General features: G+C 46.7%; 2 protein-coding genes across 2 annotated transcripts; one reads left to right on the top strand and one right to left on the bottom strand.

Moving 5' to 3' along the window:
• Positions 1–392: 392 nt before the first annotated feature.
• LOC124665506 (chromatin assembly factor 1 subunit FAS2 homolog) lies at positions 393–6463 on the top strand. Its single transcript, XM_047202912.1, has 14 exons — positions 393–521; positions 688–799; positions 988–1014; positions 1786–1861; positions 1952–2055; positions 2139–2353; positions 2429–2528; positions 2635–2701; positions 3394–3482; positions 3571–3709; positions 3841–3941; positions 4136–4297; positions 5077–5271; positions 6040–6463. The coding sequence occupies exons 1-14, from the start codon at positions 408–410 to the stop codon at positions 6246–6248; spliced, it is 1710 nt and encodes a 569-aa protein (XP_047058868.1). The 5' UTR covers positions 393–407; the 3' UTR covers positions 6249–6463.
• Positions 6464–6535: 72 nt separating this feature from the next.
• LOC124667880 (protein TRACHEARY ELEMENT DIFFERENTIATION-RELATED 7A-like) lies at positions 6536–7826 on the bottom strand. Its single transcript, XM_047205115.1, has one exon. It carries the CDS (start codon positions 7763–7765, stop codon positions 6758–6760), a length of 1008 nt encoding a protein of 335 aa, XP_047061071.1. The 5' UTR covers positions 7766–7826; the 3' UTR covers positions 6536–6757.
• Between the last annotated feature and the right edge of the window lie 4242 nt (positions 7827–12068).

Here is a 12068-nt window from a genome sequence, read left to right as displayed (position 1 = left end):
GTGGGTGTGGACTTAGCCCTACTATTGTAGGTTTCCGTTTGATTTTCTCCTAAAAACTGAACAACTTTTGCTTAATCAATGGCAAAGGTTTTGCCTCCGTTTAAAAGAAAGTGAGAAAACATACTTAGCCCTATTGTTTTTTTTTGAGGGTAGCCCTATTGTTTTTTTAGCACTATTGGTTAAGCTCTACTCAGGTAGTGGGCCGTGATACAGCCCACTCGATCATTCGTCAAGCGGCCCAACCTCTCTACTGCCCCTTCTCTCTCTTCTTCACTCCGCTCGAGTCTGCAGTTGGAGGGAGCAAAAGTGGAGTCGCGCGCCCAATCCTCTCCATTTTCCCGCCTTCCCCAAACCCTAGTACCCAGCCGCGGAGGCGATTCCCACCGGCGAAGAAGGCGGCGGAGACGATGCGGGGCGGCACGGTGCAGATCAACTGGCACGACCTGCAGCCCGTGCTCACGCTCGACTTCCACCCCGTCTCCCGCCGCCTCGCCACCGGCGGCGGAGACCACGACATCAAGGTCCGCCACTCCTTCTCTCCCCCCTTCCCCATCTCCTCAAGTCCGTGCCCTGCCTCCCCGGCCTGGCCCCTGGGCGGTTTTCGAGCCCGCGCCTCTGCTTTGATGAATGGGGGTAGTCCGTGCGATTTACGCCTTCGATTTCATCGACCCCGCCTTCGCCTTGCAGATCTGGGCGATAGCGTCGGACGACTCGGACAAGAAGCTCCCCACCGCTTCCTACCTCACCAGCCTCTCGTCCCACAGCTCCGCCGTCAACGTTCTCCGCTTCTCCCCTTCCGGTAGGTGCCAATGCAATTTCAAATCTAATTCTTCCTTGTGAGCACACTGCACAGCTGCATCCCCATCTAAGCAGTTACGCTTGTTCATACTAATTCCTAACCAATGATGAAAATTAACACCCAATCTTTCGTGTTTATTAGTTTGGCTGCGTGTAATTGACCCCATTTTCCCCACTGGCTACATGCAGGTGAAAATCTGGCGTCCGGTTCCGATGGTATGTTCGGTTTGACACCTGCACCTTTTCCTTTTTACTGCAACGGAAGGCACCCAGTTCTGCTTATTCAATCAAGGGATTTGTTGGTTGGTTCTGTACATGGTGTTTGAAATTCACAAAAACAAACCGAGAAAGAAAAAAAATAGTCACTGCAATATCTGTCTGCCACTAGCCAGTTAGGTATCCTGTAACCTGCATGTTCATTGTGAGTTTTGCTGAAAATCATGCTTGCGGTAGTACATCATTTTTGAGCATTTACATCTGTTGAAGGACTACAACTTTACTCATCCTGCTTGAAGCTGTTTTCATTGTATCTAAATGATCGGGTGAATATCTCCTATCCTGCTTATGTAATTTGGCTTCTGTTGCAACCAACAGATGCTGATTTAAGTCTTGACTGAATGAATAGGAATATCTCCCAATTATATTTTATCTGTATGTTTGACTGTACAAGTTAGGCTTTAGAAATCTAACAGATACAAACTGGAAAAAGGCTGCTGAATTCTGTTTAGCCAATCACAAGATTTGACAGCATATTTTCTTCTACATCTATGACCAGGTCATGTTTGTATTTTCCCTCCCATATCTCAATAGCCGGGTCTTCATTTTTAAACATCTAATTTCTATCAATCAATATGCTCTAAGATGCTAGGATTGTAATTTCCATGAAGAAAGGCAACCCCTAATTTGTTGTCGTATCTTCGAATGCTTTGTTCACAAAGAGATTAACAGTTCTGTCCGGCAGACATAATTCCAGCATCTTTGTGACAGGTGGTGGTATTATCCTTTGGAAATTGCATATCAATGATGACGGCAGCGAGGCCTGGAAAGTACACAAATCGTTATTGTGAGATATACCATATGAAAACAATAGTTCTTTGAAGCTGCCCTCTTGTTTCGATGATTGCTAAATTATATTGGCCTGCTTGTTTGTTAGGTTCCATTGCAAGGACGTTCTTGACCTGCAGTGGTCAAGTGATGGTTCATTCCTTGTTTCTGCTTCAGTTGACAACACTTGCATAATATGGGATGCTAACAAAGGTAATTCCTACAGCAATAGGTGATTGAATGTTACACCATCTTGGCTTCTGTATTATATGGTTGATGTGCATTATCATTCTCAGGTGCGATGCAACAGAAGTTGGAGGGCCATTTACATTATGTTCAGGGGGTGGCATGGGATCCTCTCGGTCAATATATTGCTTCTTTGAGCTCTGACAGAACCTGTAAAATATATGCAAATAAGCCTCAAGGCAAATCAAAGAATATGGAGAAGATGAACTTTGTTTGCCAGCATACACTAGTGAAGGCAGAACTTCAAAGTCATGACGATTCCAAGGTTTGTTTGATCTACTTTAACTGCCACATCCTTTAGATGTGCACTGAACAAGTAAGATAATCCTTTACCTTGCAGCCAACAGTTAAAACTCATTTGTTCCATGATGAGACATTACCATCTTTCTTCCGGAGGTTGGCATGGTCGCCGGATGGATCTTTTCTGGTACTGCCAGCAGGTATATTGTTTTCCTTTTCACATAATTTGGCTTATCCTCACAATAATAATGATTTGGCTTATCATCTGTGTCCTGTTGACAAGTTTGTTTCTCTTATGTTAACCAGGCCAATGCAAATACTCATCTGAAGTGGTTAATACTGCCTATATAATGTCAAGGAGAGACCTGTCAAGGTAGCGCATGTAATATGTGAAATAACACAACTATGTTTCTTCCTTTGAAGTAAATGTACCCTTCACATTTATTTCATCTGGTACCTGCAAGGTTATACTACCTCATCCCAAGGCTTAATGCCTATATTTTTTTTCAGAAAGTCAAACTATGTTAAATTTGACTAAGTTTTTATCAAAAATCATTAACATGAATAATACAAAATCAATATCATTAGATAGATAATGAAATATATTTTCATATGGTACCTACAAAATATCATATTTGTTCATAAATTCTTCTAAAAGTTTGGTCAAACTTTACTTAAATTGACTTTCTGAAAAAAATATAGGCCTTAAGCCTTGGGATGGAGGTAGTAATACGTAATGTGAAAAGTTTAAGCATCACATAGGATCTATGACTAATTTGTTCTTTCATGTTACACTGAACATCCAATCACAAGGAACGCAGTACATATTTTCCCAGGTGTTTTTGGAAAGTTGATTCTGTTTCCATTTAAAGTCAGTTATAGGAGGGAACTGTCGTCCTACCCTTTTAGAGCTCTTTGATTGCTTAGCTGTCTCAGGATGTTAAAAATAAGTGTGTTGTTCCAAGAGACGTGCTAAATCATTAACATCTTATTCTTGAGCATGTAACTTACTCCAGCATACCTAGTGTTGTAGTTATTTAGGATACTAACTTGTTGACACTGCAGGCCTGCAATTCAACTCCCTGGTGCAAGTAAGGCTATAGTAGCAGTTCGTTTTTGCCCTGTTCTTTTCAGCCTGCGCGGTTCTCAATCAGGTAGTTCAATTGTTTGCAGCCTTGCTAGGAGGTTCTCACTGTATACTAATCTGTTACAAGAAACTGAAGTGTTTTCGTACAATTGCAGAAGGTTTATTCAAGCTTCCGTACAGAGCTATTTTCGCTGTTGCTACTTTCAACTCACTGTATGTCTATGACACTGAAAGTGCTGCTCCAATTCTAATACATGCTGGTCTACATTATGCCGCCATTACAGATATTGCATGGTGAGTGCTTGTACTAAAATGTTTTTTTTGTTTGTTTTGCTTTTGGAGTCTGCTCCATTGTCTACAGTAGAACTCGTATTATTTGGCAATCCTACTGGAACTGGAAATTCATCTTTTCAATATTTGTGCAGGTCATCTGATGCAAAGTACCTGGCATTGTCATCGCGAGATGGTTACTGCACTATTATTGAGTTTGAGAATGAGGAACTGGGGCAGCCACACATCATCCCTGGTATTTTTCATCTATTCGTTTTTCGTTTTTCTTTTCTCTTTCTAGGTACCTCATTAGTGCATCTGAGTATCTGACCCTGTGGTAAAACACACTTTTATTAATTGTTTAAGACAGATGTGCAGCAACCTTATGTCTGCCATGGCATACATTTACTTGAAACCACTTATAAGAGTTCATTTCTCTGAAAACCCCAGGGAAGAAAGAAGTTACAGAAGCAAATGTCACATGCAGAAATCGGAAACCATTAACAGTAGATAGCATGGAAGTTGATTTTGGTACCAGTGAAGTTAAGATGTCAGCCTGTCCCGCGGATACAATGACAACTCCACCAATGTTGGCCAAAAACAGTACTTTAGGTAAGCCTATTTACTCATGTTGCAAAAGCTGAAGTATTTAAAATTATGATATCTTCTGCAGTACTGGAAATCTCTTTTCCGTTAAACTGTATGAAGTTTAGTTTGTGTATGTATTCTCCTTCAGCCCTAGCTCAAAATTTCCCTTCTGACATGGTACACAATGAGCAACCATATGAAAGAGTGGTTTTGTTTCTGAAAACATCTTAGTATTGAGTAAGATACCACCACTAGCCTTTTTGACATTGGTCTTGCGCAATTTTGATTAAAGAAATTCCTTCTGCTCATATAAGTTTGTAGACTTAAGAAATGTTAACATTACACTATTTCTTCTAATTGAAAGGCAGTGATCCTTCTGGTTCCTCGAAAAAAATAAGTTGGTCATATACAAATGTCAACAAGAACAATTACATCTAATTGGATTGAATGGTTTTTCATGTGTTTATTTCAGTTACCTATAAGTAGTTTTTTTTAAAAGGGGAAAGCCCTGGACTCTGCATTGACTGATGCATATGGCCTTTTCACCTATAAGTAGATACACTCGCGAAAATTGTCTATGCATCAAGGACCAAGGGTATGAATGTCATGCTAACCACAGTATAGTAGGCTAGTAGCTGAGCATAACAGCTTAACAGACAGTTACAATTTGAACCTACATCCTGCATACATTGGATACCTGTCTTCCTTCATACACGGGCTTCCCCTGTAATACGCGGTTATTCCTTAAAACTCTACATGAATTAAGGAAGCTACTGAACAAACTGCAACCTGTGGACATGCAGAACCACTGAAGGCAGACAGTATGGAAGTTGATGTTGGTGCCGGCAAAGCTAAGATGGAGGCCAATCCTGTGACTGTAGAAGTGACACCGCCACCAGTGTCAGCCAAGAAGAGTGCATCCAGTAACCCCACTAAGAAGCGAATTACTCCCATTGCAATGACTACTCCACCAGTTTTGGCCATAAACAGCACATTGGGTAAGCCTATTTACTCATGTTGCAAAAGCTGAAGTAGCTATAATTATGATATTTTCTGCAGTATTGGAAATCACTTTTATGTTAAAATGTTCGAAGTTTAGTTTCTGTCCGTATTTTCCTTCAGTAGCCTGGTGTTAAAATCACTTTTAGTTACAATTATGATATTTCTGCAGTACCGGAAATCACTTTTGTGTTAAAATGTTCAAAGTTTAGTTTCTGTCCGTATTCTCCTTCAGCCCTAGCCCAAAATTTCCCTTCTGACATGGGACACAATAAGCAGCAATATGAAAGAATGGTCTTGTTTCTGAACACATCGTAGTTATGAGTAATATACCACCACTGACCTTTTTGACATTGGTCTCATGCAATTTTGGTTAGAAAATTCCTCGTGCTCACATAAGTTGGTAGACTAAGAAATGTAACTTAACCCCGTTTCTTCTAATTGAAAGGCAGTGGTCCTGCTGGTTCCTTGAAGTTTTTTTTGTTCATGCACAAATGTGAACAAGAACAATTACATTTAATTAGTAGATCGAATGGTTCTCCATGTGTTTTTTTCTGTTACCTATAAGTAGATACACTCATGAAAGCTGTCTATGCATCCAAGGACCAAGGGTATGAATGTCGTGCTAACCACAACATAGTAGCTGTGCATAACAGCCTAACAGACAGTGAAAATCCGAACCTACATCCTGCATAAATTGTATACCTAGCTTCCTTCTTACATGGACTTCCCCTGTAATAATACATGGTTATTTTCAAACTGTTCAGGGGTGAAAGAAGTTACTGAAGGAACCGCGACCTGTGAAGACGCAAAGCCATTGAAGGCAGACAGTATGGAAGTTGATGTTGGTGCCAGCAAAGCTAAGACGGAGGCCAATCCTGTGTCTGTAGAAGTGACACCTCCACCAGTGTCAACCAAGAAGAGTGCCTCGAGTAAGCCCACTAAGAAGCGAATTACTCCCATTGCAATTAACTAAGTAGCAGAAGTAGTTAGGATCATGATATCCTCTGTACTGATAACAAGTACTGGAAACTACAGTTAGGTTACGCTGTAAAGAAATGTAGCCTGCGGCCTTGTTCACCTTCTGCTGTAGTCCCAGAAATCCTCTTTCTGCTCACGTCACATATGGACAGAAAGCTTATGTTTACTTACGAGCACCTTTTTTTATGAAGTAATATGTGTCGGTAACTATCCTCTTTGATGGTCTTTTTTGTTTGTTTGTGAAATTTTGTTGAATATTATCATGCAGACATAATGTTGCTCATATACAAATGTTTACAGTGGTAATTACATATTCCGTTCAATCAAACTGGGTCTTGCGAAATTACATATTCCGTTCAATCAAACTGGGTCTGCGACGCCCTTATTTCGGTCACACGAAAGAAGATACAATCTTGTAAAAACAAATGCATGCCATGTTTAGGTACGGGTTTGATCGTTGCTGAAGAGTCCTGTTAGACTTCAGCAGATCGTACCATTACCTTGTTAGAACTTGTTGATGCGCGTCTTCGATTTTTCAGATGCTTCTTCTTTGTTGTCCGCCTCTTCAAACCTGACATCTTCATCTTCTGAAAGGACCTCAATCTTCTCGCCGTGAGGCCCTTGCATAATCTTCTCATCGAGGTGGAAATGTCCGGTGACGTTGATAAGCTCTGCCTCCTGCTCTGTTTTGCTCTTCTGTTTCTTGTGCCACGTCCATGCGCTGTGGTGATGTCCTTTCCCTGCTGCCGTGGTGCTCGATGCCTCACCGGTCTCCGACTTCTTCACTGCCTCTTGGAACTTGACGTCCTCGTCCACTGTAAGCCTGACGGCCTTGGAGCCCCCTGGGCCAGGCATGGCCTCCTTGTGGACATGGACATGATCGCTGAAGTCCAACATCTCTGCCTTCCTTTCTGTCTTCCGCTTCTTTTTCTTGTGCAAGCAAAATGCAGCTAGGCATGCTAATAGGAGGAGCCCGCCTAGGGAGACGAATACCACGATGATGACCACATGGGGTTGAGGGCTAGGTGGAGGTGGAGGTGGGCTGATATGTGGCGGAGGTGGGGCTAGTGGATGTGGTGGCGGTGGGCGAATGGGCGGTGATGGAGGGGGTGGAGCATAGTGAGGGGGTGGTGATGAGGGTGGGGGTGGGGCACGGTGTGGCGGTGGTGGAGGCTGAGTGGGTGGAGGTGGGGCACGACGTGGCGGTGGTGGAGGCTGAGTGGGGGGAGGTGGAGCACGCCGGGGTGGCGGTGGGGGCTGAGTGGGTGGAGGTGGAGCACGGCGAGGAGGAGGGGGTTGAGTTGGTGGCGGGGGAGCACGTCGTGGAGGAGGCGGGGGCTGAACTGGTGGTGTGCGTGGGGGTGGCGGGGCTTGAGGGCGTGGTGGTGGTCTTGGACCGAAAGGGCTTGGTGGCGGCATTGGGCGAAAGGGGGCTGGAGGAGCATAATTGTTTGGTGGAGGGATGAAGGGGAAGGGGAAACCGAGGCCAGGAGGGTTAGGGTTGAAAGCCATCGCCGGATCGATGAGCTAGCTGATGAGATGCTCTGAGACAATGCTGCGGTTCTTGCTTCTGTAGTAGAGAGGGGCTGAGTGAGTTGTGGTGGTGAGCATGCATGTGGTTATATATGTTGTGTTGTGGACTCGTGGGGGAAGGGAAAGAGACGAAGAGTGTGATGTGGTCTGAAGATTCGAGTGACTTGGCTGCAATGCTACGGCTTGAGCTGGGGTACGTTGCTTCTAAACAATGCGTTCCTTGGCATCAAAGCCCATGTAGCTGGCCGTCCGGCGGCCCTTCTCTCTTTTGCCACTTTGGTCCTCATTCGTAGATCCTAAATGAAATCCTACCTACACGGCTGCACTACACGCCGACTTATGTTCATGACTTCATTAGGAATTGGCGTAGGATATGGATCATCATCATCCTTTTTTTGCGAGATCATCATCGTCCTTTGATTTGTCCACGGCAAAAGAGAAGAAACGAAAAGAAAGAAAGATGTATGTCAATGTTTGAGGCTCTTATGATTATTTCGGCCAAGTGGCCACACCGTAGATCATTCGATTTCATACAGGCGTTCCGCACCCAGCCCCCCAACCCTAGCCTCCAGCACCCAGCCTCCCAACCCTCCCGCCGCCGCCGCTGCCGGCAGCGCCGCCGGGGCAAAGATCTCGGGGCGTGGCGGCGGCGGGGGCCTTCCCTCGTGACGCGTCGGGAACGGCAGCCAAGGAGTCTCTCCCGCGGCGGCGGCCCTTCCGCCTCCCGGGGCGGCGGCGGTCGGACGAGGATGGAGGGGCGGCGGCGATCCTCCCGGGGACGATCCAGCTGCGGGCTGCGGCCTCCCCGCCTCCCATCGGCGGCATGCCGGCGGTGGAGGCTGGTGGAGGCGGACAACTCCTTTTCCTCCGCCTCTCGCCGGTGAGGGGCGATGATCTTGGGCTTCTCCCGCGGTACGAGGACGCCCGGGGCAGCAACCTTGGGTTCGACGGTGGAGGTGACCCTCTTCTTCGCCGGAGAGGATCGGCCTGCGGTTGGTGGTGGTGGATCTTTTGATCTATCACCGCATTCCGGCGGCGAGATGGAGGAGCTTGGAAGTCGGCGATGGTGTCCCCAGTGGAGGGTTGGAGTGGCCAGCCCAGGATGGTCGCCGACGTGGGGGTCCGACCTGAATAAAGGCGGCGGTCCTAGGACCTCTCTTGCGTGAAGAGGAGGACCTACCGGAGGCCTGGACTCGTGATCTGGCCGGAGTGTTGAGTTCCGGAAGGCTCCGCCGGCAAATGTAACGAGTGCTTTTGCCCGGAGTTTGCTTGGATCGGAGGTATTCGGTCGTGCGCACCCATGTTTTTATTCCGACCGATTGGTTCTGGAGGGAGCGGCGCGAAGCTCTTTTTCCGTGTTGACATCAAGTGACTATGGATCCATGATGAAAGTCGGAAGAAGAGAATTTCATGAAGGCCGGAGGGAGGACTAGCTAAGGGAGGTTCAAGTCTCTCGCGCTGTTGAGGGACTTGCTTGGTCTTCCGGGCTTCACAGCAGCGGTATGAAAGTGGGGGCGACAACACGGGTGAAGTGCGAGTCCTACCTTTCGGGGTGAAAACTCAAGGTCCGGCCTTAATTGGTTGTGCCCGGCAATGACCTTGGTGGAGGCATTGTTTTGAGAGCGGGGACTATCTTCAGGGTGAAAACCTAAGATCTTTGATCGGGCGACGATGGTGTTTGAGCACTGTTCCCTTCTTGGAGGCGTCGTTTTTGGAGAGTCTGTAATTCAGGTGTTGTCTTGGCGGTGGATGTATTGCTGTTGTTAGGCTCGAGATGCTGTAGCAGGACTTTTATTTCTTAGTTTTCTTTTCTTGTTTTTTTGGCTGTGTGCATCCGTAGTGCCATTAGGGCGGTGCGTTGTTGCAGAGGCTGGGTGTAATTGGTATCTTCTTGATATTAATATATTCCCTTTATCGAAAAAAAAAAAATACAGGCGTTCCGCGTTAACGATGTGACCAGATCATCCTAACGTCTCGTGTTGCTACTTTGAGAAGATGGCTTGTAAGCGAGCAAATGGCATGCTAGATACTTGAGTGTGTTGCAAGGCCATCTTCCGAAAGACCACGAGTGGCACTTTGTGTCCTCCGCGATTTCATGCACGATTCCACCTACATCAACTGCAAATCGATCTTCGCTGTTTGTACGTTGGAATGTCTAGGAGACATCTCCCTCGATCTGTAAAAGTATCCATTACAGACAGAGCGAGCACCCATTGCTACTCCCAAGGTTCTGTTCTTCGGATAGATGATGAAAATATTCCAGAATACTGAGTTGAAACTGCCACGGTGATGTTTAGATACATATATAGTAGTAAATGAAATGGCACTGTTTCTGAACTCGTTTTGCGGAGATTTACTTGAGCTCACGGCAGGGCATTACTAAGAGGGGAAGATAAGGGTCAGGTGTCGACTGACTCTAGTACCATTTCATGACGTCGGGTAGGTTTTACTGTTGACATTTTTCTCTCCTATATCTGTATCGGCAATTATCTTACATCATCGGACCAAGGCGCAGTTGCGATTAGGGCTTGTTTTGTTTCGAAGAAATTTGGAGGATTGCATTCCTTAGATTTTCTTTTTTTCCTTTAGGACTTGTTTGGTTCGTAGGTTTTGAAACCATAGGAATACTTCCTGGGGTTTGCTCCGGTACAACCCCCTCCACCAAACTCAATAATATCAATGGTGGAGATTAAATCGTACCTCTTCGTAACTGAGGTTTTAACTTAATTTGTAAATAGGATTTAACCCTATTGAAACCCGTATTACAAATATGGCCCTTATACCAACCTGTGTCACTGCAAACTTAGGCCAGGATCCTCCACGATGCTCACATCGACGCTGACCTTGACGACAGACACCGTGCAACTTTTTCTTGCCGGAGAACGCAAAGTCCATGAAAAGGAATGGATCCGCTCCGGCGCGGAGCGTGACGAGCGCCACGATGGGAGTTGACTGCAATAGCACACGCGTCGCCGGCTTGCTGGGGCAGCCCTCCCTCACCGCGGTGGAGCGTCCTCGGCAATGGTAGCCGGCATCCCCCTACCCTGCCCCTCACGAGTGGCAAGGAGTGGTGCGCCAGCAGGTGGTTGCCGGCACAAGCTCTGATGTCCGCGGGTAGAGGAGACGAAGCCGGTAAATGTAAGCAGAGATCCGGTCTGGACCTCGAGCTGTACCAAGGGAGGGGTGGATGCGATGTTGGCCCAGCCCCTGCCGGTGTGTACTGTCCGGCGACGAAGACGATGATGTAGTTGAGCCATTCTCCGCTGTCCAAAGCTGGCCAACGGCGACTATCCTACGTAGCCAAGCTAGCTACTCAATCAACTAGTAGTGTCTTTCTCTGGACGAGGTGTTTCTACTCACGAGCACAAATGAGCTCGTTTTGTGGACCTTTCGTTTCTTGTTGGGATGTGTGCTGCCAGGCCAGTCAGAACAGGTAGTACAACATTCATAAAAAGAGTGGAACAGGAAAATACGCGTAGCCTGGACGGGATACGGGCTACAGTTGGAGGCCGCAAGAGGATGTGCTAGCGAGCGGCTCTGCCTCCTCTGCCTCCGCCGGTCCATTCCGGAGCTCGTCGGTACTCACCGCGTAGATCTGGAGGTGCGCCCGCTACCCCTTCCAGAGCTAGCTTGCAGATCAGCCGGCACGCCATGGGGCGCTCGCGGCCAGATAGGGGAGCGCGCGTACTGCCTGACGGAAGTGCCTAATCCTTGAGTTCACGCGATGAAGCAGAACCGGAGATGGAGACCTGAGCGTGCTGGGTTGAGCTTCATGAGGCGGCCCGGCCCTGCAGATGCTCGCACCATCGGAGTCGGACGCGGAGTCGCCGGGGATTCCCACCAACCAACTGACGAAGGACATGGCGGCACCGCTGCTGGTTCTTTCTTCTTTTTTCTCTTGAGGTTGAATGGATTGATGGGAGCTCCGGACTGATGCACGAGACGCTCCTGAGCGCATTAATCATCTATGGTGTGCTGGGCCCGTGTACTGTTTAAATTGAGAGAATACATGAGAGAATACCCTGACAAGTCAGGGAGATGGTGAACATGATTGGTCAGAAAATAGAGAGCATCTGAGCCCGAGATCAGATAGGAGTTTTCGTGTCTTTCATTGCTTTGTAGCTAGCACATACACGAACGCACTACACTTGAATCGATCAACTCGTAGGTTTCGTTACTGTCGTCCAGGATAAACTCGACCCACACCGTGAGTAGGGATTTGGATCTCATGCAAATAATTAGGTAATTAAGGGCTAAAGACAATATTTACTTTTATTAAGTT

This window comes from Lolium rigidum, chromosome 6, assembly GCF_022539505.1.
Source record: "Lolium rigidum isolate FL_2022 chromosome 6, APGP_CSIRO_Lrig_0.1, whole genome shotgun sequence".
In the NCBI taxonomy this organism is placed as follows: domain Eukaryota; kingdom Viridiplantae; phylum Streptophyta; class Magnoliopsida; order Poales; family Poaceae; genus Lolium; species Lolium rigidum.
The sequence above is the reverse complement of the archived record's forward strand: the minus strand, read 5'-3'. Positions and strand labels throughout refer to the sequence as shown.